The 25,215-nt window shown below is 44.9% G+C and overlaps 1 protein-coding gene across 1 annotated transcript; it reads left to right on the forward strand.

The window, feature by feature from the left end:
• Nucleotides 1-25,215, forward strand: STRC (stereocilin). The gene is made up of 29 exons (XM_006831883.1): nucleotides 1-49; nucleotides 349-1,134; nucleotides 1,224-1,248; nucleotides 1,995-3,252; nucleotides 10,391-10,453; nucleotides 10,551-10,661; nucleotides 10,822-10,988; nucleotides 11,177-11,363; nucleotides 11,499-11,614; nucleotides 11,862-11,994; nucleotides 12,339-12,521; nucleotides 12,931-12,969; nucleotides 13,149-13,316; nucleotides 13,455-13,520; nucleotides 13,993-14,118; nucleotides 15,546-15,604; nucleotides 16,342-16,465; nucleotides 16,568-16,680; nucleotides 20,166-20,301; nucleotides 20,714-20,910; nucleotides 21,116-21,206; nucleotides 21,419-21,575; nucleotides 22,353-22,522; nucleotides 23,061-23,216; nucleotides 23,885-24,027; nucleotides 24,187-24,335; nucleotides 24,583-24,680; nucleotides 24,778-24,925; nucleotides 25,127-25,215. The coding sequence occupies exons 1-29, from the start codon at nucleotides 1-3 to the stop codon at nucleotides 25,213-25,215; spliced, it is 5,307 nt and encodes a 1,768-aa protein (XP_006831946.1).

A 25,215-nucleotide genomic window follows, 5' to 3' on the forward strand; every position in this document is an offset into this window, starting at 1 on the left:
ATGGTTCGAAGCCTCTGGCCTCTTCTGCTGTTGCTGCTGTCCTGTGCAGGTGAGAGGAGTGCTGAGTAGAGCTGGGGATGAAGAGGATGGTTGCTGAAAAGAGACGTAAGATTGCAGAGGTTAACAAGTGAAATAAATAAATAAAGGGGCAAGGAAAAGGGGCAGAGACGGGTACTAAGAGAGAAAAGGAGGTTAAGAAGGCAGGCTAAGACTTACTGTAGGCTCATGAAAGGGATCCAAGTCACCATCCCCTTCGCCTCATCTTTAGATCCCAGCAGGGAATTGGAGTCTTAGTGCCAGGGCTCTAAGACCTTCCCTTTTAGTGACGTCTGGTTTCTCTCCTTACAGTGACTCTGGTCTCTATGGGGTCTCCATCCCTGGACTCTGGTATCTCCCTCCTGAAGTCATTGCTCTCTGCTCTGGATCAGGCTCCCCAGGGCTCCCTCAGCCGCTCACAGTTCTCTAGATTCCTGGCAAACATTTCTACTTCTTTTGAGCTTGGGAGAATGGGGGAGGGGCCAGTGGGAGAGCCCCCACCTCTCCAACCCCCTGCCCTGCGGCTCCATGATTTCCTAGTGACACTGAGAGGCAGCCAGGACTGGGAGCCAATGCTGGGGTTACTGGGGGATGTGCTGGCACTGCTGGGACAGGAGCAGACTCCCCGGGATTTCCTGGGACACCAGGCAGGTGTGCTGGGTGGACTTGCAGAAGTGCTCCTGGGGGCCTTAGTTCCTGGTGGGCCCCCTGCCCCTACCCGACCCCCATGCACTCGTGATGGGCCTTCTGACTGTGTCCTGGTGGCTGACTGGTTGCCTTCGCTGCTGCTGTTTTTAGAGGGTACACGCTGGCAGGCACTGGTGCAGGTGCAGTCCAGTGTGGATCTGACCAATGCCACAGACCTCAACGGGAAGGAGCCCGTCCCCCATTTTTTGCAGGGTCTGTTGGGTTTGCTCACCCCAACAGAGGAGCTGAGTTCTGAGGATGCTCTTTGGGGAGGTCTGCTGCGCACAGTGGGGGCCCCCCTCTATGCTGCCTTCCAGGAGGGACTGCTCCGTGTCATTCACTCTCTCCAGGATGAGGTCTTTTCCATTCTGGGTCAACCAGAACCTGATGCCAACGGGCAGTGCCAGGGAGGTCAGTGCTATCAGGGTTGGGGCTGGACTGCGGCAGGACAAGAAGGGATGAGGTTAAGGTAGTCATTCTTCTTACTGTTTCCTTCCTAGCCAACCTTCAGCAGCTGCTCCTGTGGTAAGTAACAGGGAACCAGTTTTAAAGGACAGGGGAATCTACATGTGGAGAGCTAAAGATGTCGGTTTTCCAAGCTGAAGAGAAAACTGATGGGAGAAGTGTGGTTTAGTGGTTGTGGAGTGTTCTATCTGGGTTGATGTCTCATCTCCACCTCTTCCTAGCCATGTGACCTTGGGCAGGTCACGGTCTTTCCATGCCTCACTTTCCCTGTTGTTACAAGATTAAATGAGTTGACACTATATGTGTAAAGCACTTAGAACCATGCCTGGCACATTGTGCTTAATAAATGTTAGCTAATAAAGATGGCAGCCATGAGTATGAATGGACTCAGTGGCAACTGTTCTGTTTTAATAAAGTTGGGCTATAGGAAAATAGGACAAGACTGAGCTCCTTAACCCCTTACTATTTCAGTACAATAGTGCCAGAGTTGGACTGACTTTCTGATATGAGACCAGTCAAGGATTGTGTTTACGCTATCTAAAAGCATACGAAGAAAGGAAACAGGTGGGCAGAAGGGACTTCATCTAGATTGTTCCTAGGAAATTTTGTGTCTTGGCAGGGCAGAGCGCTCTCACTTTGCCTCCATCCTAGCATTTAAACCAGTAACATCTATACACCCAGGGATCTCACTTTTGGAAAGTCTGTGCTTGCCACACCCTCTGCAGGGCTCTGGGCCAGGGTCAGAATCTTCTGCTGCAGGAAATGTGAACTGACCAGATCCTGCCTGCTCCTCCCTCTGCACCCAGGGGCATCCGACACAACCTCTCCTGGGATGTCCAGGCTCTGGGCTTTCTGTCTGGATCACCACCCCCACCCCCTGCCCTCCTCCACTGCCTGAGCACCGGTGTGCCTCTGCCCAGGGCTTCTCAGCCCGCAGCCCACATCAGCCCTCGCCAACGGCGGCGAGCCATCTCTGTGGAGGCCCTCTGTGCGAACTACTCAGACCCAGCGCGACCCTACAGTATTTCCAACTTCTCCATTCACTTGATCTGCCAGCACATCAAGCCTGCCACCCCACAGCCCCCTCCCAGCACCGTTGCCATCTGCCAGACAGCTGTGTGGTATGCTATCTCATGGGCACCAGGAACACAAAGCTGGCTCCAGGCCTGCCATGACCAGTTTCCTGATCAGTTCCTTGAGGCAATCTGTAGCAACCTCTCATTTTCAGCCCTGTCGGGCCCAAACCGCCGCCTAGTAAAGAAACTTTGTGCTGGCCTGCTCCCACCTCCCACAAGCTGCCCTGAAGGCCCGCCCCCTGTTCCCCTCACCCCAGACGTCTTCTGGGGCTGCTTCTTGGAGAATGAGACTTTGTGGACTGAGAGACTGTGTGGGGAGGCAAGTCTACAAGCTGTGCCTCCCAGCAACCAGGCTTGGGTTCAGCATGTGTGCCAGGGCCCCACTCCGGATACCACTGACATCCCCCCTTGCCACACAGGGCCCTGTGGGAAGCGCTGCCCAGATGGGGGCAACTTTCTGGTCATGGTCTGTGCCAATGATACTATGTATGATGCTCTCGTGCCCTTCTGGCCTTGGCTAGCAGGCCAGTGCAGAATAAGTCGTGGAGGCAATGACACATGCTTCCTAGATGGGCTGCTGGGACCCCTTCTGCCCTCTCTGCCACCATTGGGACCATCTCCACTCTGTCTGGCTCCTGGTCCCTTCCTGCTTGGCATGCTATCCCAATTGCCACGCTGTCAGTCTTCTGTGCCAGCCCTTGCCCACTCAACACGCCTTCACTATCTCCTACGCCTGCTGACCTTTGTCCTGGGTCCAGGCGCAGGAGGGGCTGAGGCACAGGGGATGCTGGGCCAGGCCTTGCTGCTCTCCAGCCTCCCAGACAACTGCTCCTTCTGGGACACCTTCCGCCCAGAGGGTCGTCGGAGTGTACTGAGGACAGTTGGGGAGTACCTGGAACATGAGGAGCAGCACACCCCATTGGGCTTTGACCTTCCTCTCAGCCCAGACTCTGGAATGAGCAAGATGGAGCTGCTGGCCTGCTTTAGTGTGAGTGATCTACCAGGGACTTACTCCTCTAATGCTGAGAGGCAGTAATGTAACACAGTAGTTTAAGCACACAGATCTGGAGCCAGAAAGACTTGAGTTCACAACATAGGTCTGTGGCTAACCTTGAGCAAGTTATTTAATCTCTTTGAGCAATAGTCTATAAACTGGGGATAATAATCATACCACTCTGTTAGGGTGATTGTATTAGCAGGGTTCCAGTACATACACGCATGGTTTGTTCCAAACAAAACTTGCTTAAGCCATCAGTGGATGGCTGCAGATGAATTCTCTTAGTAATACACTTGTTTTGGTCTTTTTAGGGTGGCTTAAAAAAAAAGGTCTGAGCAAAACAGTGACTTCTAAGGGGATCCAGTGGGCCAGTTAAATTCAGAGCAGAGAGGTCAGATCAGAAGGTATAATTCATATAGAAGGTTGTAATCTTTAATCTTCATCAGTAAGTACATCAAGTCCTCTTACACTTTCAGCAAGCAAGGTTGTGTGATCTGCATATCACAGTTGTAAATAAGTCTTTCTCCAATCCTGATGCTGCATTCTTCATGAAGCCAATTTATTGAATTATTTGCTCAGCATATAGATTCAATAAGTATAGTGAAAGGCTGCAACCCTGATGTAGAGTTTTCCTGATTTTAAACCACACAGCACCACCCTGTTCTGTTCAAATGGCTGCCTCTTGGTCTATGTACAGGTTCTAGAATTCCCATTCTTGTAAAGTTATCCATACTTTATTATGCTTTGCATAGTTGGATACCTTTGCATAGTCAATAAACATTTTTCCTGATCTTTTCTGCTTTCAGCCAAGATCCATCTGACATTAGCAATTATATCCCTTGAATTTATGGGAGTTCTCTGTTGATGTACTGCTGCAACCATTTTTTAAATATCTTCAACAAAATTTTACTTGTGTGTGGTATTTAATGATATTGCTTGATCATTTCTTCATTGTGTTGGATCACCTTTCTTTGCAATGGGAGTATGGGTCTCTTCCAGTTGGTTGACCAGGTAGCTATCTTCCAAATTTCTTAGCATAGATTAGTGATCATTTCCAGAGTTGCATCCTTTTACAGAAATATCTCTATTGGTATTCTGTCAGTTCCTAGACCCTTATATGTCATCAATGCCTTCAGTGCAGCTTGGACTTCTTTAATACCATTGACTCTTGATCATATGCTACCTCCTGAAATTGTTGAACATTAGTCAATTCTTTTTGATAGTGACTCTGTATTTCTTCCATCTTCTTCTTTTTAACTTTTTATTGTGAATTGGGTGAGGATTTACAGAGTAAATCAGTTTTCCATTCACCAATTTATACATATTTTATTTCATGTCATTGATTATAATCCCCATAATTTAACCTCCTTGTGTTTCCCATTTCCATTTCTTCTTTCTTAACCCTTTTTGAACTTTCTATGGGATAATACACTGGACCACAAGGTTGGCAGTTCAAATTCATCAGCCGCACCTATACAGGGTCACTATGAGTCAGAACAGACTTGACGGCACGGCACTTAACAACAACAAAAACATTCAGGAAATGTTGCTCTTTTGATCTCAAGTAGTTGATAATTCTAAGGAATGTGCACCTCTCTAATGTTATTGTTCCCCTTGTATACAGGTTGATTGGGTGGATCCGTGGTAGTACAGCGGGTTAAGTATTGGACTGCTAACAGCAAGATCAATGATTCAAACCCACCAGTTGTTTCAAAGTAGAAAGATGAGACTGTCTGCTCCCAAACAGATTTACTCTTGGAAACCCTAAGGAACAGTTCTCTTTTGTCCTATAGGAAACAACTTGATGGCAGTGAATATTGTTGGCTGGAAATTGAGTCATGGGGGTGAGTTTAGTTCCAGGCCTGAAGGGTAACTAAGGATCATTGTATCCAGGGTTCTACTACTCTCTATCTGACCAGTAGGCTTGGTTTTTTTATGGTTTTGAGTTTTGTTACATATTTTTCTCCCACTCTAACCAGGACCTTCTATTGTGATGTCTTTCAGAGCCATTTGTAGTGATAGATGCCACCATCTAATTCTTCTATTCTCAGGATTGTGAAGGCTGAGTCTCGCGTATTTCATTAATCCACTGGACTAATTGTTTTCATGCATTTTCAATTTTCTTCACTCTTTTTGACTCCGGATGGGGGAGAGATCAATAGGTGCCCCTTAGATGGCCACTCATGAGCTTTTAAGATCCCAGTTGCTACTCACCAAAGTAGAATGTAGAACATTGTCTTTGTGGACTACGTTATGCCAGTGGACCCTGGTGTCCTCTGAGACTATGATTCTGAACTCCCCAGCCCTGTGATTCATTTCCTCAAGGTATTTGTTTATATCTAAGGACTTTGCCCCCTGTATACTCTACTCTACTCATATTTATGAATATATTTGCAGAATACATATGTAGAAGTAGTCTCTGTCAAATCTATCTATATTTGTGAATACAGTCCTGTTCACCTTCTCACAGTTGTTCAGCTTGCATGTCCATATATATGCATCTAAAATAATGTAAATTGTTGTTATTGCATGATTACAAATATAATAGTATTTACCTCTGTTATATTAACACCTTCCATCTTCTTTTGACATGCAATATTTTGCCCATAGAATCCTTCAACATTGCAACTTGAGGCTTGAATTTTTTAAAAACTTCTTATTGTGAATTGAGTGAAGGTTTACAGAGCAGATCCTCAGTCTTACATTCAACAAACCATACACTTTGCTTCACCACATGGTTGCTGTTAACAATATACCAACAGTCCACAGCATTTACCTCTATTCACTTTAACTATTGCATTCCTCCTTGTGTCACTGACTACCTTCATCTTTCCTCTTCTAACCTCCGTCTTGGTGTATATTGCCTGTCCTGTCACCCATGCTGACATGTGTCTATATTCTAGCCTGTGAATAATTTCCCCCACCCTTAACCATCTTAGATTGTTCCTTTTATCAAGAAAAACTTTTTTTAAAAAAACTTTTTACAATATTGGTCTCATACAACGTTTGTCTTTTTGTTATTGATTAATTTTGCTCAGTATAATGTCCTCCAGGTTCAACCATGTTGTGAAGTGTTTCACAGATTCATCATTATTCTTCAGTATTTTGTAGTATTTCATTGTGTGTATGAACCAAAGTTTGTTTAACCATTTTTTTACTGATGGGCATTTAGGCTGTTTCCATCTTTTTGATATGTCTTTTGTAGACTTCTCTTTATATCCCTTGATTGGTACGTTTAATCCATTCACATTCAATGTAATTTTCAATTGGTATGAATTGATTGTTGTCATTTTTCTGTGTTTTTTTTTTGTTTTGTTTTTTTATGGTGCTGCTGAATTCTTTGTTCACATAGTTTTCTATGCTGAGTTCATTTTGTTCGTGGGTTTTCTTTCATTTCTATTGTGTTAACGTTTACTAATTTTTTCCTGATTTTCCTCTTTTTAAATTTTGATATGTAAGTGTATTATTTTTCTTAGAGGTTACCCTGTTATTTGGTAATTTTTCCCTACTTAAAACAGTTTGTTTTAACTTAAAATATACTTGACTTCCTTGCCACTTGGAAATCTGTATCTACTCTATTCCCTCATTTTGCTTTGTAGTTGACTTCATTATGTATTGATATCTCTGGTTCCCTATTTTCAGCCTTGTAGGTTTGTCATACTTTAAATGCTTCTATATCTGTATTGAAGGAGCTCTGGTAGCATAGTGGTTACAAATCAGGCTGTGAATCTCACTGTCAGCAGTTCAAAACTACCAGCTGTTCCGCAGGAGAAAGATGAGGCTTTCTGCTCCTGTAAAGATTAACAGCCTCGGAAACCCTGGACAGGGATCGCTATGAGTTGGAACTAACTCCACGGCACATAACAACAACAAATATCTATATTGAGTTCTGGATGGTGCTGTCATACATGGAAATCTCAAGTTGTTGTCTGCTATTGTTGGTTCTCTGCCCAAAGAACACCTGTTACAGTTTCTTGTAAAGTTGGTTTGGTCATTACAATTCCTTTAACTTCTGTTTATCAGGAAATTTCCTAATTTTGCTGTTGTATTTGAGGGAGCTTTGCTAGGTATATTCTTGGTTGGCAATCTTTTTCTTTCAGATTTTGTATATTTCATTCCATTGTGTTATTGCCTGTATGGTTTCTGCTGAGAAATCAGAGCTTAGTCTTACTGGTTCTCTTTTTGTGTGTGTGTGTGTGTGGTTTCTCTTTTGGTGAAATTTTTTTTTTTTCTTAAATGTTTTATTGTGAATTATGTGATAGTTTACATGGGAGAACGGGAGAACATTAGTTTTATATTCATTCTGTCGTATATCGTCTCATTGCCATGCTTACAATCCCCTCCATGCAATCCTTCCCCGTACCGCCCAGGGCTTCAGCACACAGTCGCTCTCCCTCTCTGGATCTAAAGTCTCCAGCTGCTCTATTGCTCCACATCATCAACTCTGGCTCCATTTCAGGCATCACTGCTTCTCTGGGTAGGGTCCTGCTCTCTGCTCTTCTCCCTTGATGGTCCTAGGGACCTCTGCTCCTAGACTGAAAAGTTAATCACTCCCCTCCTTGCTATAAAATGTCTACCTTTACATTTCCGATCCTCACAATCAGTCCTGATAACAATTATTCACTATTGTATCACAAGAGACTCGTCTGCATTTCATTGCATCAGCCCCGCCTAGTCAGATTGAATACTACTCACTGGAGATTCTACCTTCCTCCAGGCCCTCTGGATCTAGGTTCCCTCTTGAAAGCTTGTAAGCCAGTCACTTCTTGCCTTTGTAGCCCCCCGCCCCCCATTTTGAGTAGCCAATGTCCAGCTTGCCCATTCCTGGTTCTCTTTTGTAGGTAACTTTTCTTTTTTCCCGAGCTCCTTCAATTTTGAAAAGTTTGATTATGATATGCCTTGGTGATTTTCTTTTGGGATCTATTTTGCTTGGGGATCGTTTGTTTGCTAATCATCTCATCTTTCAAAATGTTAAGGAAGTTTTCTTCCAACAACTCTTGGACAATTTTCTTTGTGCTTGTCTCTTCCTGTTCTGGAATTCCAATCACCTATCAGTTGTTCCTCTTCATGGTGTCAAAAATAACTCTTAGGCTTTCTTTGGATTTTTTTCAATTTTTTTTGTAATTGTTCTTCTAGCATACTAGTATTGAGAAATTACCTTCAAGTTCACTAATTTGAGCTTCTATTGCTTCACATTTACTCCTTTGGTCTTTCAATGTATTGCCCATTTCTGAGAGCTTAGTATTAGTCTTCTAGATGTCTAATTGCAGGTTTTTCATTGTTTCAAAATTTGCATTTATTTTGTCTGTTTGTTCTTGTAGTGTTTTCCTAAATTCTTCTAAAGTTTTTATTGTGTTTTCCTTGATCTTTCTATCAGTTATTTGAAGGTGCTTAATGATTATTCTTTTGAGTTCTTTTTCATTTAGTTTTGTCACCCTTTTCTTCCTCAGAAACATCTTCTGGCCCTGCATCTTGGTCATTTGTTAGAGCCATTCTCCCTTGTTTCTTTGAGCTAAAATTGTCTGTTGTCTCAAGGGTATTGTGAGGTTTTAGTATTTGTAAAAACAAACATTGCAGTTGTTGGACTTGGAGGGGAGAAATCTCGGGGGGGGGGGGGCGCTCCTGTAATTCAAGGAGCTCATGAGGTGATTATGGAAGGAATGTGACAGCAGAGTTCCTGACCCTAGATGGAGTTCCTATTATTGACTTTGATGTTATCTATGTTCAGGGCACTCAATCCAGAAGTAGTTTTTGGGGAGCCTAGATGGACTTGGTTTCAGTGTCTATTAGAACCACAGGGAAACTGGGCAGTGACAGGTTAAATGCTGGTCTGGTGGCTCTGTGGGTTTTGTAGGCCTGGAGTTGAGCCTGTCTGAATCCAGACACCAAAGTGGGACACCAAAATGGTGCTTTCACCTCATGCTGGCATGGCTCCCAACCTCGTGGCTCCAAAATCCCATCCCGCAGAGCAGGGTCTGTGCTGGGGGTGGGTAAAAGTGGGATCTGGCCACACTTCTGGTTACCAGAGTGATACTAGTGACTAGAAAAAAAATGCATCTTTTCCGTCGCTTTTGTGAATCTGCTCTGCCAGGCCTCCCTCTGCTGCCAAAGCTGCTCACAAGATGGTCAAGGCGAGCTGTTCACCAGTCAGTCTCCCTCTCTTGCTATCCCTGCTTGGCCTCTCCTCCCATCAAACACTCCATCCACCTCTCTAACCTGTCTTCTGAAGTTCAGGGTGTCAGAAATTTAATCCATGTCTGTTTTCTCTTGCCTCTTGTACCTTTGTTGTTTGATCCCCCCAACCCCAGTTCTTTAGTTTTGATAAATGCTAAGTATATTCCTCCCTTTTGTTTTTCTAATGCCAGGTCTTTGTGCATTTCATTATAAAACTTTACTTTGTCTTCTTGAGCTGCCCTTTGAAATCTTCCGCTCTGCCTAGCTCTTTTACCATGTTCAAAAACATGCAATAAAATTTGTATCATTATTCTTTCTGACTCTTTGACACTCCTCTTTTCTTCTCCAGGAAAGGAAGGGATCAAGTTAGAGGGCTCTAATTCTATCCCTAGAGAATGAGAATTGGAAGCTAGTGGAGTATAGAAGGACAAGGTAGGAATTAAAAAAAAAATTCAGGAATACTATAAATTAGAAGACTTGGGTTCCAGGTTTAACTCTGCCACAAATTACTGTGTGCTTAGACAAGTAATTTAATTTAGTTTTTCTGAGCTTCAGTTTCTTCTCTGTGGAGTGAATTATTTAGTGAATAATTAATTTACTAAATACTCCATATGTGCAAGGCACTTTGCTAGGTTCTGTGGTAAATATAAAGAGTTCTTACTCCATTTTAGTGTCTACCTCTCTCAAGCCCTTGGACCAGTGTGATAGTCCAAGTAATTTGTTTCACATCTATACCTATTCACTGAGTAAACAATGGAGCTTACATGGGAGAGGGTACAGAAGTTAGAGATGTGATCTCTGACATAATATCTGAGGAGCTTAATATCTAAGGACACATGCATACTAGCTTCAGATGAAAAACAAGCATCCCAGCAAATGGAATTGCAGTGTCTGGGGAAGCGCAGAAGTGACAAAGAAGACCACTCTTTTGGCATCTTGTCTATTTCTCCACCAGCCTGTGTTGTGGGATCTGCTCCAGAGGGAGAAGAGTACTTGGGCCTTGCAGATTCTTGTGCAGGTAAACTGTGGAGAAGTATGTTGGTGGTCAGGGTGTCAGCCATGGCCTGAGGGCCCTGCCCAGTGTGACCATACCCACCTGCCCATCCAACACCTAGGAGTATCTGCACATGCCCCCAGAAAATCTCCAACAGCTGGTGCTTTCAGCAGAGAAGGAGGCTGCTCAGAGCTTCTTGACACTCATGCACCGGTCTTGGGCCCAGCTGCAGGTGAGCGTAGAGGGAGAGGGAAACAAAGGTGAAGGGGGAATCTAGGGATCAAGAGTATCTGGAACCTCATATGCAGAAGTTTTGCTTAGTGGAAGGAGGAATTCAAGAGAGGTGATGACAAGCATCTCCAGAGTCAGCATTCATTTTTGTGTCCACATAGGTGCCACCATCTGAGGAGCAGGCTCTGGGTCGCCTGACAGCTCTGCTGCTTCAGCGGTATCCACGCCTCACTTCCCAGCTCTTCATTGACTTGTCACCGCTCATTCCCTTCTTGGCTGTCTCTGACTTGATGCGCTTCCCACCATCCCTGCTGGCCAACGACACAGTGTATGGTCCCTAAACCTACTACTCTGCGTGTTCCTGTCAGGATCAGGCCAACCCTACTCACCTAATGCAGCCCCTTGCAGAACTCTCTTCCACTGAAACCAGAGAGTCTTCTTTCTATCTATAACATAAGAGCCTGGGGAAAGCAGTTTGGAACAGGGTCAAAGATTAAGATCCATTACTCTTCATAGCTTGGCTGCTATCCGAGATTACAGCCCAGGAATGAGACCTGAACAGAAGGAGGCTCTAGCAAAGCGACTGCTGGCCCCGGAGTTGTTTGGGGAAGTGTCCGCCTGGTCCCAGGAGCTGCTGTGGGCAGTGATGCCTCTGCTCCCCCATCTTCCTTTGGAGAACTTTCTGCAGCTCAGTCCTCACCAGGTATGGGAATCATTTTCTATATTTGACTGGCCCACCTTCAGCTACACAGGACATACTTCTGTAGAATGTATAGTGTAGGCACTCCTAATTAGTGTCCCACAGTGACTCTAATATACACTAACCATTCTATCTTAGATCCAGGCCCTGGAGGATAGCTGGCCAGAGGCAGGTCTTGGACCAGGGCAAGCCCGACATGTGCTACGCAGCCTGGTGAACCAGAGTGTCCTGGATGGGGAGGAGCAGGTACGCAGGTATGTACTTGTGGTATCAGTGATCAAGGTCAGAGTGGGAGAGGTATGTACAGCTGTCATTATGGGTTGGGGTCATAGGTAGAAAGAGGCCAGAGATTAGCCAACATAGGGCCCCAGAAGACAGCACATTTGATTCTCATATTTTCTAGTTCAGTGGTCAGAACACCTACTCCATATACCCACATGACTCCTACTTTAGTACAAGCTTCAGTGACCCACACAAAGGTCAGCTTCATGTCCTCTTCAGACTGGGGTCCCTCGCCTGTTTCCTGAGCCCAGAGGAGTTGCAGAGCCTGGTACCTTTGAATGATCCAATGGGGCCTGTAGAACGGGGGCTGCTGGAATGTGCGGCCAATGGGACCCTCAGCCCACAAGGACGGGTGAGCCTCTTGGCATAGGCCTACAAGACTCTAGGCTTCCCTTGGATCTGTATGGGCAACTTGCCCAGTCATCTTAACCAAGTTTGAGCACTGTGGTGCCAGTCTCCCACCCCACCTCTTCAACCTTATTTCTGACTTCATGGCCATTTTTATTTGTTTCCATCTCTTCCTGGACCTATCGCATGACATATGATACTCCAAACATAACCTGTTGCCAACTAGAACCTAATCTATTCTGATCCCATCCCTGGTTCCAAGTCCTAGGAAATTCAGATGTGGGATTAGAGAGAAGTTCAAGGTACATCCATCTTTTCTCTCCAGTTCCAAACCTTCCTTGGTTGCAGGTGGCGTATGAACTTCTTGGGGTGTTGCGTTCAGCTGGAGGAACTGTGCTGAGCCCCCGGGAGCTGCGGGTCTGGGCCCCTCTCTTTCCTCAACTGGGCCTCCGATTCCTACAGGAGCTGTCAGAGCCCCAACTCAGAGCCATGCTTCCTGCCCTACAGGGAACCAGTATCACTCCTGCCCAGGTGGGCCTGTCCCACTCCCTGGCTTCTACCCTCCAACCCCTGGAATCTCAGTCAAGAGAATCACATTCAGGGATACCATCAGCCCCCCTGAGGCCTCCTTTCCCTGGGTGAGCACTGGAGGTGAACCCTGACCCTTGGAGAATCCCCTCATCCCCCTTCCTCAGAGCAAAAGGACCCTAACCAGCCTGGTCACTGGAGAATTGCTACTGTGGGACACTTGTCGGGAGGGACCCACTAGGAGACATGCTACTAACTCTTGTCCCACTTAACGGAAGCTGGATCAGTCAAGTAAAGAGGATAATTTTCTTACCTGGTGAGGGCTGAAAGTTTTGGAGGCAGATTAGGGATCTGCTTAGAACCTGGGCCCTGGAACCTGAGAGCTGTTGGCTTCTATCCCACCCCACTTCAGGCTGTCTTGCTGCTTGGACGGCTCCTCCCAAGGCACGATGTGAGTAGCAGTAACTTCTCAACAATCCCTCCTAGATCTCTGTTCTCCTTTTCCTTGGTTCTCGCCTCTGCCCTCCCTCCCTCTCAGCTGCACTTATACCAGCTGTCTTACTGTACTGTTCTTGTTGTCTTCCCCAATATACTGCCTCTTTTCCTCATGCCTTTTGTTTTCCTCCCTAGTTGTCCCTGGAAGAACTCTGCTCTCTGCACCCTCTGCTGCCAGGTCTCAGCCCCCAGACACTCCAAGCCATCCCCAAGAGAGTTTTGGTTGGGGCCTGTCCCTGCCTGGCTCCCGAACTGTCACGTCTCTCAGCCTGCCAGACAGCAGCACTGTTGCAGAGCTTTCGGGTATGAGAGTGGCAGGGAGGATGAGACAGTTGGGATGTGAACTCTGACAGGAAGAGAGCCTCTTCCCTATGGCTAGGGAAGGCCTCTCCATATCTCTCTACTCTCTTAAACACACATACGCTGCCAATTCTTATGCAGGTGAAAGATGGCATTAAAAATATGGGTACACCAGGTGCTGGTGCAGCTGTGTGCATCTCTGGTCAGGTATGTGTGGGGTCTCCTGACTGAGCTCCTCCCATGTCCTGGGACAGCTTCATATGGCTGATGCTGTCTTGCATGTTCTCCCTGCAGTGTCCCTGAGAGTTTAGGTTAGCTCTGCACCCATACAGATGTTAGTAGCTCTCTCCAGTTCCAGATGCAGAGCAGCATGACTCACACTGTCCTAGAATGTTGACTGCAGAAGAGCCTGAGAAATCTCCCAGATCAACCACCCCAGTTTCAGATGGAAAGACCATGGCTTAGAGAGGCTGAATGACTTTAGTTCATCAGGTGCCTAAATAGCAGCAACATTTAACTAAATATGAGGCTCTCAGGTGTACATTTCTGTAGTGGCAAATGCCATTTCACCTCTGTCTTAGCTTTGGCCCCTTCCTGACTCTGTGACTTCCCTTCTTCCCTGAGGGCTAAGTCCAGACCCTCTCACCTCTCATTGCATTGCTATGTCCATCACCAACAGCCCAGCCTTACCACCTGGCCAGATTGCCTGCTTCCCCTGCTCCCATTAAAACTGCTACAACTGGATTCGGCAGCTCTTCTGGCTGACAGAAGACGCTACCGGGAGCTACTCTGGTCTGAGCAGCAGGTAATTCTCCCCACTTCTCTCAGAACTCCCATCTCTCTATCTGTTCCATCTTCTTTGCCTTCAGTTCTACCTGAAGCTTATTTCTAGTATCCTTTATACTGCACTAACTTGTTTTGTTTTCTCTCCTTCCTTCTTTCCAGATCTCATTCCTCCCTCGTTCCCTTTTTTCTTTTGTTCTTCCAGTTCCCTATTCCTGTCTTTCTAAGACAGACATGGGATCAAGGCAAGTGGTCGGGTCCCCTCAGGACAAACCCCCTTCCAAGACTAAGCCTCAATGGGAATACACCAGCAGACATGCACTCTGACTGGGGACCACATTGGTCATCGATAAGGGGAAGTGAGGGGAAAACAGCAATGAAACAGCAAGCTAAGCCCTACAATGTTCAATAGACTCCTGTGAACCCGGGTGGAGACCTGGTTGGCCAGCAGTGTGGCAAGACCTGGGCACTCCTGGACCCAGAGTCAGTGATATAGCCACAGAGGACTAGAGTGGAGAGTGACGTGTCCAGCTGATAAGAAGAGAGGGCATATGCATAAGAACACCCACAAATGCAGATAATACCCACTTGACCTGGCTTCAATGACTGGATGATCAGAATTCAACTAGAAGAGGAAAAAAAGAGTAATCTGATACAATTTGATGAACTTGACCTACACCAATGGATAGAGTAGCTCAAAAGAGGGAACATATCTTTACAGCGAGGATCATCCCCACACCCTTGATATACAGGGTAGACAGAGATGGGCAACTTGGACATTGGCTAACCAAAATGGGGGGCTACAAAGGCAAGAAGTGACTGGCTTACAAGCTTTCAAGAGGAAGCCTAGATCTAGAGGGCACAGAGGAAGGTAGAATATCCACTGAGTAGTATCCAAGCTGTCTAGGTGGGGCTGATGAAATGAGATGGGATAGCACTCATGTGGCACAATTGTGAATACTTGTTCTCTGGACTAACTGTGAAGGTTGGAAATATAAAGATAGATACTTTGTAGCAAAACGAGTGGAGTGGTTGACTTTGTAGTCCAGGAGCAGAGGTCCTGGGACCATCAAGGGAGAAGAGCGGAGTGCGGGACCCTACCCAGAGAAGCAGTGACCCCAGAGATGGAGGCAGAGATGATGACATGGAGAGATGGAGCAGTTGGGAACTCTAGACCCAGAGAGGAAGAGGGACTGTGTGCTGAGGACCAAGGGGAAGGCTTGCAGGGTTAGTTGATGATGCATGGAGGGGATTGTAACCATGGCAATGAAACGATATATATATACAATAGAATGAATGTAAAGCTTAAAGAGAGAGAGAGAAGTGAGTATGTGGGAGAGTAGAAGGTTGATGGGGCCCACAGTGTGAAGAGGCAAGACTGAGTCTATGGCATGTTAGGTCCTGTACAATATCTCTGTTGGAAGCAGTTCCTCTTTCTTTCTCTTATAGGCACAATTTCTCTGGAAGAAGATGCAGGTGCCCACCAACCTGACCCTTAGGAATCTGCAGTGAGTAACTTGTGTTGAGTCATGAGTTTAATTCAATTAATACTTTTTGAGTACTTACCGTGTGTCACACACTATGTAATATGCAGTGGTGGATACAGAGATGAATTAAATATACATTCTCAGTCTTGTGGATGTTCTCCTAACTCTGTCCTTTGTCCTCTACTCTTCCAATGTACTGAACCTACCCTTAAAAGGTTTAAGAAATCAGAAGACTTGGGTTCATGTCGCAGCCCCGTCACTTACTCAAAATCTTGGGAAAGTCATCTAAATTCTTTAAGCTTCAGGTTTCTCTTAATTACTGTGAAGATTAAATGAGATAAGGCATGGAATGTACTTGAAACATTGTACCTGGATGGTGTAAGCTCCCAATAGACATTTGCTGCTATTAGTTTAATTCAAGATGACTTCAGAGCCTCTGGCCAAGCAGGAATAAGTAGGCATTGCCTTACCACATCCACAGTAACAGAACTTCTGGCTTTAGACTCTGAAGACATGATGCTAGCGCACTTCTGTTGAGAATATCAATCACTTGGCCTCTTTTAAATCTTTGTTTTCTTATCTGAAAAACAGTACTGATGCTGTGGAGAGCCAGATAAGAATATTTATGTAAAGGCATTTGCTCAGACTGTAAATTATCATTCACAATCATCTGTACTTGTTTTGAGAGAATTGATATCAAGGAGCAGACAGGCTGTGGCATGTACTGAATGAACCTTCACCCACCCATACACCCACAGGGCTCTAGGCACCCTGGCAGGGGGCATGTCATGTGAGTTTCTGCGGCAGATCAACTCAATGGCAGACTTCATTGAAGTGGTACACATGATCTATCAACTGCCCACTGGTGTTCGAGGGAACTTGGTGAGAGGGGATATTTAGGCATTGATGGGAATGATGAGTCAGGATCTATGGGTCCCTGTGTTCAGCTCTGGCCTGACTCTGCTTTTCTGGCATATCCCACAGAGAATTTGTATCTGGGAGGAGTTACAGCGGAGAATGACAATGCCAGAGCCCGAGTTGACAACACTGGGACCAGAACTGAGTGAGCTGAACACCAAGCTACTCCTGGACTTACCGTAAGTATTAGGTTTGGGGATCCTGGATCCTCAGAATACTCAGCTTGGGGTAAATGCTGTAGAGAAGTGGTTTTCCCTGACAGCATTTATAACCAAAAGCAGAAGATTTGTTCAAAGTTGTTGTACCTATTGAGTGACTCCCAGAACACTGTCTCCAGCATGGGACAGCTGAGAATGACAACACTGTGATGAGGCTGCCAAGTAATCTTAAAGTATCCTAGGCTACATTAATGGAGATAGTGTATCTGAAATGAGTGAGGCAATGGTCTAATTCTGTCCCAGAAGATTGTAGTTTGCTTAGGACATGGCTCTCAGTGTATCCAGAAGATTACATAAGAGAAAACTCATCAAAACTGTGATATTGTTGTTGTTGTTGTTGTTAAGTGCCATTGAGTTGATTCCAACTCATAGTGACCCTGTATAGGGTTTCTGAGGAGCAGCTGGTGGGTTTGAACTGCTGTGGTTTGCAGTCCAGTGCTGATCCTACAGTGACACACCAGGAGTGTCTTCAAATACTTGAGGGACTCTCATGTAAGAAATAGATTGGAATCATTTCTGAATGGTCCCACTGTACATGACTAGGACAAATGGATTAAAATCAAGTTTTTGTACAATAAAAGGAAATTTAAATTAGTGAGTTCCCCATCATTGGAGTTTTTCATTCTAGGTTTGATGGTCCCATGTCAGGGATATTGTAGAACAGATTCATATTTGAATGGAGAGAAGGTAAGTTTTTTCCCAAACCAGAGATTCTAAGAGTTTATTAATATGTCACTTATACACTTCTTTCCCTATTGTAGCCCTGCCCCTAATCCCACTGCCATCTCAACTGTGAATGAGAGTAGGAAAAAACTAGTATCACTTTTTTACTGGGGATATGGTGATGGTGGTGGTGGTGGCTGTATGCTATCAAGTTGGTTCTGACTCATAGTGCTCCTGTATAGGGTTTCCAAGGCTGTAAATCTTTATGGGAACAGAAAGCCTCATTTTTCTCCATTGGAGCAGCTGCTAGATTCAAACTGCTGATCTTGTTAGCAGTTCAACTGGTAACCCACTATGCTATCAGGGCTCCTTGTGATGATGGTATAAGCACTCAATTACAAATTTTTATAGACTTCTTACAGATTTTGGTTATTACATTACTTGGCCTAATTCCAGAATTGACAACTCTAGATACAGTACAAAGTATAGGATGAGGCTTTAAAACAACACTATTTAACTCTGTTTAAGTATGTTGATTCTCTGAGGTAATTTAGAATCTCAAGGGTCATAATAAGATAGAAGATTGCTGGGGGGCCAGCCTCAGCAAACTTATTCCAGGGTTCCGAAAGCAGATGTGGCGTCAGTGGGAAAAAGAATTACACGGAGTCGATAGGTCGTGATGAATTCAAAATCTTCTTCTTACATGCTTTATTTTCCTTTTCTCATGCTTTATTCTCCTTTCATCCTTTACTCTCCTCTCATTCTTTACTCTCCTCTCATGCTTTACTCTCCTCTTACTCTCCCTTCATTCTTTACTCTTTATTCCCCCTTCATTCTTTACTCTTTATTCTCCTGCCTTATAAAAGAGTTCTGGTAGCATAGTGGTTACAAATTGGGCTGCGAACCACAAGGTCAGCAGTTCGAAACTACCAGCTGCTCCGCCGGAGAAAGATGAGGCGTTCTGCTCCCGTAAAGATTAACAGCCTCAGAAACCCCGTGCAGTTCGCTATGAAGTCGGTACTGACTCCACAGTACATGACAACAACAACATCCTATCTTACAACCCCCTTATATACCGTTACAAAAAACATTGCTTTTATAGTAATTAATGGCTTCAAAGTACAATCTATTCTGGGGCACATTCTTCATGATTTACGACCCTTACATTTACATCAGGGATAAGAAGTTAAAACATTACATCAGAGCATACGTACATCCTGCTTTCTTACAACCTCTTGGTTAAACATTTGTTCTTACATAAATAGCTATTGTTCTTTTCTCTGAGGAGCAAGTTAACCTTTACATAGGTTTCTTAACCTCTATCTATTAAATCTTGTTAAATCATCAATCTTAGTTGTGGGTGCAATCAACTCCCTCCATACACTATCTGTTTATAGCCTACAAAAACATCACTTATCTACAACACTGAAGCCATGAAAAACAACTTCCCTTATCAATCTAAGAACATCTAAGTTAAACCTTTTATTTACGTATCTGTGCATACCCATAGCTCTTATTCATGGTTTGGTTAAGAATTCTTTATTGTCTTTAACTAAGGTTACAGGGAAGAATGTTTATAATCACTAAACCTAAGCTGGTAGTAATTTAACCGACAAATCCTGTCTCCTAGCAGTCTTAAGAACATTGTTAATATAAGTAAAAACTACCTATGATTACAAGTAGAATAAAATGTAGCTAATATATGGCTTCTAACTTTTAATAAAAATATACTAAAGTGTAGGAGAGTCAAAATCTAAAGTAAAGGGATACTAATAAAATCATGAATAAATCGGAGAATGATTTAAAAAGAGAAAAATTAACTAGGGACCTTTGCATAGAGTTTTTTCCTTGTAGCTTTGCTCTCCAAGGAAAACACTTCATTGTCACTTTGCTAGAACAATGAGCTCTTCATGCGCAGGGTCCCCGTCATCTTATTTCTTCATTTCAATTCCTTGGTTAATATGGCCCCCAACAGAAGATACTGGACCACAAATCTGAAGGTCTGAGTTTCTTTTTTTTTAAAAAAGTGATAATAAAAATACCCTATTTTACACACAACTTTTGTCAAAAGGATCAAATGAGATATCACTATCTGAAAACTTTGTAAATGGTATGTTGTTGTTGTTAAGTGCTGCTGAGTTGGTTCTGACTCATAGCAACTCTGTATAGGGTTTTTGAGGAGCAGTTGGTGGGTTTGAACTGCTGACTTTGCAGTTCAAACCAACCTTGAGGTCTAGTGCTTATCCTATAGTTCTATATAAAAGAGAGGGGATCTCATCACAAACAGAAAATGTGGCACCATGGAAAGTACAGGAATTGGGAATAAGACCCCAAGATTTAATCTCAGAAATCCTGGTGTGGTGCTGTAGGAGAAATATTGGACTGCTAACCTCAAGGTTGATGATTTAAACCCACCAGCTGCTCTTTGGAAACTCTATATAGGGTAGTTAGGAGTCAGAACCAACTACAATAGTAATTTGATCTTTGTGAACCTTAATATTTTCATCTACAGATGGGGAAATTTTTACTAATACTTAATATTTGAAACTTTGAATCAGTTATATCAGGAAGAGTGATAATTCTTTTCTAGAAGACTAGAAATATCTCACTTGCTTTGTTCTCTCCCTTTAAGTACAATGGCTAGAATTGAATCTGGAACTGTTTCTATCAGTGTCTGTCCAGGGTAATAGGGTCTGGGCTGATGTTACATTCTATCTGGGGAATATAAATCTCTTCTTGACTTGGCTCAGTTCCTGAGTACCTTGGTTGCTTAATTATCATAGGATCCGCCTAATGGATAGATTGTCCAATGAATCCATAATGTTGGTAGTGGAGCTGGTACAAGGAGCTCCAGAGCAGTTGCTGGCACTGACTCCACCTCACCGAACAGCCCTGGCAGAGAGAGTACTACAAAACCTGGTGAGAGTCCACCCTACCAGACTCAGATCTGCTGACCTTGGCAATTCTTTCCCTTCAGATAATGCCCTGTAACTGTCTTCTAGGCCCAAGATCCTGCTCCCTGCTGCTACCTGGGTTCCCATCTCTAAGGCCCTAGCCCTCAGATCTTCCTCGGGGTTCTATTCCTCAGTGACCTGTTTCATGCTCCTTGTCCTCACCCTTTGCATTCCACAAAATCCCTTGGACTACTAGTCTAATCTTTCTACCTGATCCTGGCTGGAATCATTGGATAAGACAGTAAATAATGGCATTGCACATCATAGGGCTTTGTGTTGGGAACTGGAAGAAGGGAAAGGTTAAGGAACTTAGTGCTTTGATCACAGACTCTAGTACTCTGAATCAGTGGTGGCATTGTCTCTATGCACTGTTCTAGGCTCCAAAAGAGGCTCCTGTCTCAAGGGAGGTGCTGGAAGCATTGGGCCCCTTGGTTGGATTCCTGGGGGTAGAAAGCACACGACGGATCCCCCTACAGACCCTGCTTTCCTATCTCAGTCAACTGCAGGACTACTGCCTGGGAGAGCCGTTTGCTTCAGAGCTGGGATGGCTGCTGTTGCAGGAGCCTCTTCTTGGGTATGGACCTTTAGGAACTTCAAATTCAAACTCATCCTGACCCTAAGTCCAACCCCTTAACCACCATCATCAGTGGCAGTCCTTTCCATATGCTTGAGGTCCCTTGGAGTCCTGAGTACCCAATCCTACCATGTTCTCTTGTCACCTTCCTTTTCTTCACATTTTTCTTAGTTCCCCAGACTATGATCTCCTTTCTGTTCCCCAGGAAGCCAGAATTGTGGAGCCAGGATGCAGTAGAACAAGTTGGACGCCTAGTATTCACTCTTTCTACTGAGGCTATAGCCTTGATCCCTAGGGTAAGTTGAAGAAACAAGGGAGGGATTTTGAGCATAGTGGGGACTGGTGAGTTGGTTCTGGGGACCCAACGTCAAGGAGGTTGGAGGGAAAAATGTCAAATCTGGATTTAGGGGATACTGCTAAACAGAAACAGGATTTTGGAACTGTAGTTTCTGCAGCTGATACTGGTCCTGTCCAGGTCTCCCACCCTGACTCTACTGTCTCAATGTAGGAGATCTTAGGTCCAGAGACTCTGGAGCGGCTTCTAGAGAGACAACAGAGCTGGGAGCAGAGCAGAGCAGGACAACTGTGTAGGGGTCCAGAACTGGCTCCCAAGAAAGCAGCTTTGGTGTCTGGAATTGTACATCCTGCTGCAGAGGATCTCCCAGGTGAAATTACCCAATAAATCATACCTCTAGCAGGATGTACAGGCAAGAGTATCTAACCATATATCCAGAAATCTGGTGTTCTGTACCTTTTGCTCTTTGGGTTTTGATTTTCCTATCTACAAAACAAAAGGGTTAAAGGGATAATCCTCAAAGTTTCTTCTAGTTCTAGGGTTCTATAGTTCTGAGAGTTTGTAATCCACAAAGTTCGGGGCTCACGATTCCCCTTTTCCTGCTCTCTTCTCCCTGCAAACAGATCACTCAGCTTTGTTGTTGTTAAGTGCCATCAAGTTGGTTCCGACCCATAGCTACCCTGTATAGGGCTTCTGAGGAGCAGCTGGTGAGTTTGAACCGCCAACCTTGCAGTTCAAACAGCTTTGCAGTCTGGCGCATTAACCCACAGCACCACACCAGAACTCAGTTTTAGACTTGGCTAAATGTAGAGATCATCACTGGGGCGATCCTAGGATATAGGAAGGAGATAGGGACCTAGGCTCTAATCCCAGCTTTGCCATTAAATCCCTGGGAAACCTCCTCTAAGTCAGCTTTACCATCTATAAAATGAGGAGCTTGTCCTCTTTAATCCCTTCCTGTTCTACTATTCCTCAAGTCCTATAAATCTCACACTATAATAATCCCTCTACCTACATTGCCCACACTGCCCCATCCTCCAAAGATTGTAGGGGTCATTTTATATATATTCTATATAAACAATTGTCAATGTATAATGGGGCATATTTTAGCACTACACTGACCCTCTGGCTCTCCCTTCCTCTTCAGAACCTGTGCCAAATTGTGCAGATATACGGGGGACATTCCCAGCAGCCTGGTCTGCAACACAGATTGCACAGATGGAGCTCTCAGATTTTGAGGACTGCCTGGAACTCTTTGCAGGAGATTCAGGACTTGGGCCTGAGGAACTACAGGCAGCCATGAGAAAGGCAAAGCAGGTTAGGGATAGAGAAACCAGTTGGGGTTGGAAGTGGAAAAACATGGGAAAGCTAATTGGATGTGGTGTGGCAAAGGGTAATAGAAGATAAAGAGAGTTAGATTATATAAGAAGTGGGAAGAGAGGGGATAATATTGAGGAAAGGGAGCCAGTACAATGGGTAGAGAGACTAGACCCGTAGATAGTAGTTTAGTGTATATCAAAGCCATCTGGGAACAGGTGTTTAAAATGCTGATGCTAGATCCCATGCTACCTAAGAATCTCTGGAAGTGGGTCATGGGCATCTGCATTGGAACTAGCACGCCTGGTGAGTCTGATGCACAAAAAAATTAGAGCCCATGACTCATGAACTAGAGTTTGCTGTTCTTTTCTATTGAGATGGCAAGGTCTTTCAATCATTTTTAATAACCCACTCATTCCATAGTTAAGGAAACTTAAAACCCAGAGAAAGTAAATAATTTGCCTCAAGTCACACAACAAAGGTCAGAGACAAGTCTCCAATGCCTTTTCCATTCGCATTGTTCCTCTTTTTCTTCTAGTTGTGGGGTCCCCCAAGAGGATTCCGTCCTGAGCAAATCCTGCAGCTAGGTCGACTCTTAATAGGACTAGGAGAACGGGAACTACAGGAGCTAATGCTGGTGGACTGGGGAGTGCTCAGCATCCTGGGGCAGATAGATGGCTGGAGCTCCATCCAGGTAACACTTTGTTTCCTCCCTACTCTTCCCCTGCAACATTCATCCCATAGACCCAAGCCTCTGAAGTGCAAGGAATTTTTTTTCCTGTGACTCTGCCTGGCTATTATTTTTATTTAATAGCCTATATTAGTAACATTGGAGTCCTGGTGTGGCGCTACAGGTTAATGTGCTGGACTTAAGTTGGTTTGAATTTCAAGGTTGGGAGTTCAAGCTCATCCATTACTTGCTATGGGTCAGAACCAACTTGACAGCACTTAACAGCAACAACATATTAGTAACATTGGGGGAGTATGTAGCTCTATAGGATAAACACTGGACTGCAAACCACAAGTTCAGTGGTTCAAGCCCACCAGTTGCTCCATGGGAGATTTACAGCGTTGGAAACCCTATAAAGGGTGGCTATGAGTCAGAACTAACTCAAGGGTACCTAACAACAGTAACTGAGGCTCTGGACGCATAATACTTCCTCCTGCTTCTTTCCTGATGGCACCTCTTTTCTGTCTATTTTTGATCTTCAACTTGCTCCATGGCTATTAGATGGCCATGTCTTAATAATTAGAGAATATAAATTTTGAAGCATTGATCACTGCTCTGTGTTCCCCTTCCATTAATTCCCTATGATTTTTCTTCTTGTCCTTTACATTCTCTCTGCTCATCTCACACCCCAGCTCCGGATTGTGGTCTCCAGCTTCTTGCGGCAGAGTGGCCGGCACGTGAGCCACCTGGACTTCATTCACTTGACAGCACTGGGTTACACGCTCTGTGGACTGCGGCCAGAAGAGCTACAGCATATCAGCAGTTGGGAGTTTAGGTCATCTGTGGAGGGGGGTGTGAGTGGTGGTGTTGAAAGTGAAGACGGGCTCACCCAGAGAGGAAAGGGTCATGGAGTAAGGGGATTCATCCAAAGCTTGGCCTATTATCCTATCACTGAAGCTGAATTCCTCTTCCCTTCTTTCTCACTCTTCCATAGCCAAGCAGCCCTCTTCTTAGGCAACCTGCCTCTCCAGTGTTCTGAGGAGCAGCTGGAGGTTCTGGCCCAGCTCCTTGTGTTACCTGGTGGCTTTGGACCAGTCAGTAACTGGGGGCCTGAGATTTTCACTGAAGTTGGCACAATAGCAGGTAGAAAGGCTGGGACACTGTGAGTGCTAATTGTCAGTAACTGGTCTCCATAATAGTGGGTGGATTAGATAGAGACTGCTTAAGGTGGGTGTCTGAGAAAGTGTTTAGTAAAAAAGTTGGAGACATGTTGGGAAGGTCTCTGGGTAGGATGCTTTGGGAGTTACTAGAAGAGGAAGTCTGTAGGTTTGAAGAGCAGGGAGACCAGTCTAAGACAAGCTATGGATGTACATTGTACTTCCTTCAACAGCTGGGATCCCGGACCTTGCTATTTCAGCACTGCTGCGAGGACAGATCCAGGGCCTTACACCACTTGCCATTTCTGTCATCCCTGCTTCTAAATTTGCTGTAAGTTCTGATGAACTGGGGCCTAGAGTGATCACAAGAAAGCCAGAGCCTGGTGGAGACACACATTGGATGTATTGATTCCTGTCCCCATCCTCAGGTGGTGTTTAGTCCCACCCAGCTATCTAGTCTTACCAGTGTTCAGGCTGTGGCTGTTACTCCTGAGCAAATGGCCTTTTTGAGTCCTGAGCAGCGACAAGCAGTTGCATGGGCCCAGCATGAGGGAAAAGAAAGTCCAGAACAGCAGGGTAAGTTCTCAACTGCACAGTTTGATCCTTCATCTTCTGAAGCAGAATGTGACCCCTAGCTTGGTGCTGTTTGGCTCTTAGAACCCACTCAGGAAGATCCCTGGAGTGAAGGGGTCTATGGTCAGAAAGCTAGTTTTTAGGTGGTAGTGGCTTCTGGGGAGCAGAGTTACAACAGTCCTCTCTTGCCTTGTCTCATTATAGGTCGAAGCACAGCCTGGGGCCTCCAGGACAGGTCACAACTCTACTGGGCCCTGGTATTAACCATACGTTTCCTTGACCAACTGTTCTGA

This window comes from Chrysochloris asiatica, unplaced genomic scaffold, assembly GCF_000296735.1.
Source record: "Chrysochloris asiatica unplaced genomic scaffold, ChrAsi1.0 scaffold00004, whole genome shotgun sequence".
NCBI classification, from domain to species: domain Eukaryota; kingdom Metazoa; phylum Chordata; class Mammalia; order Afrosoricida; family Chrysochloridae; genus Chrysochloris; species Chrysochloris asiatica.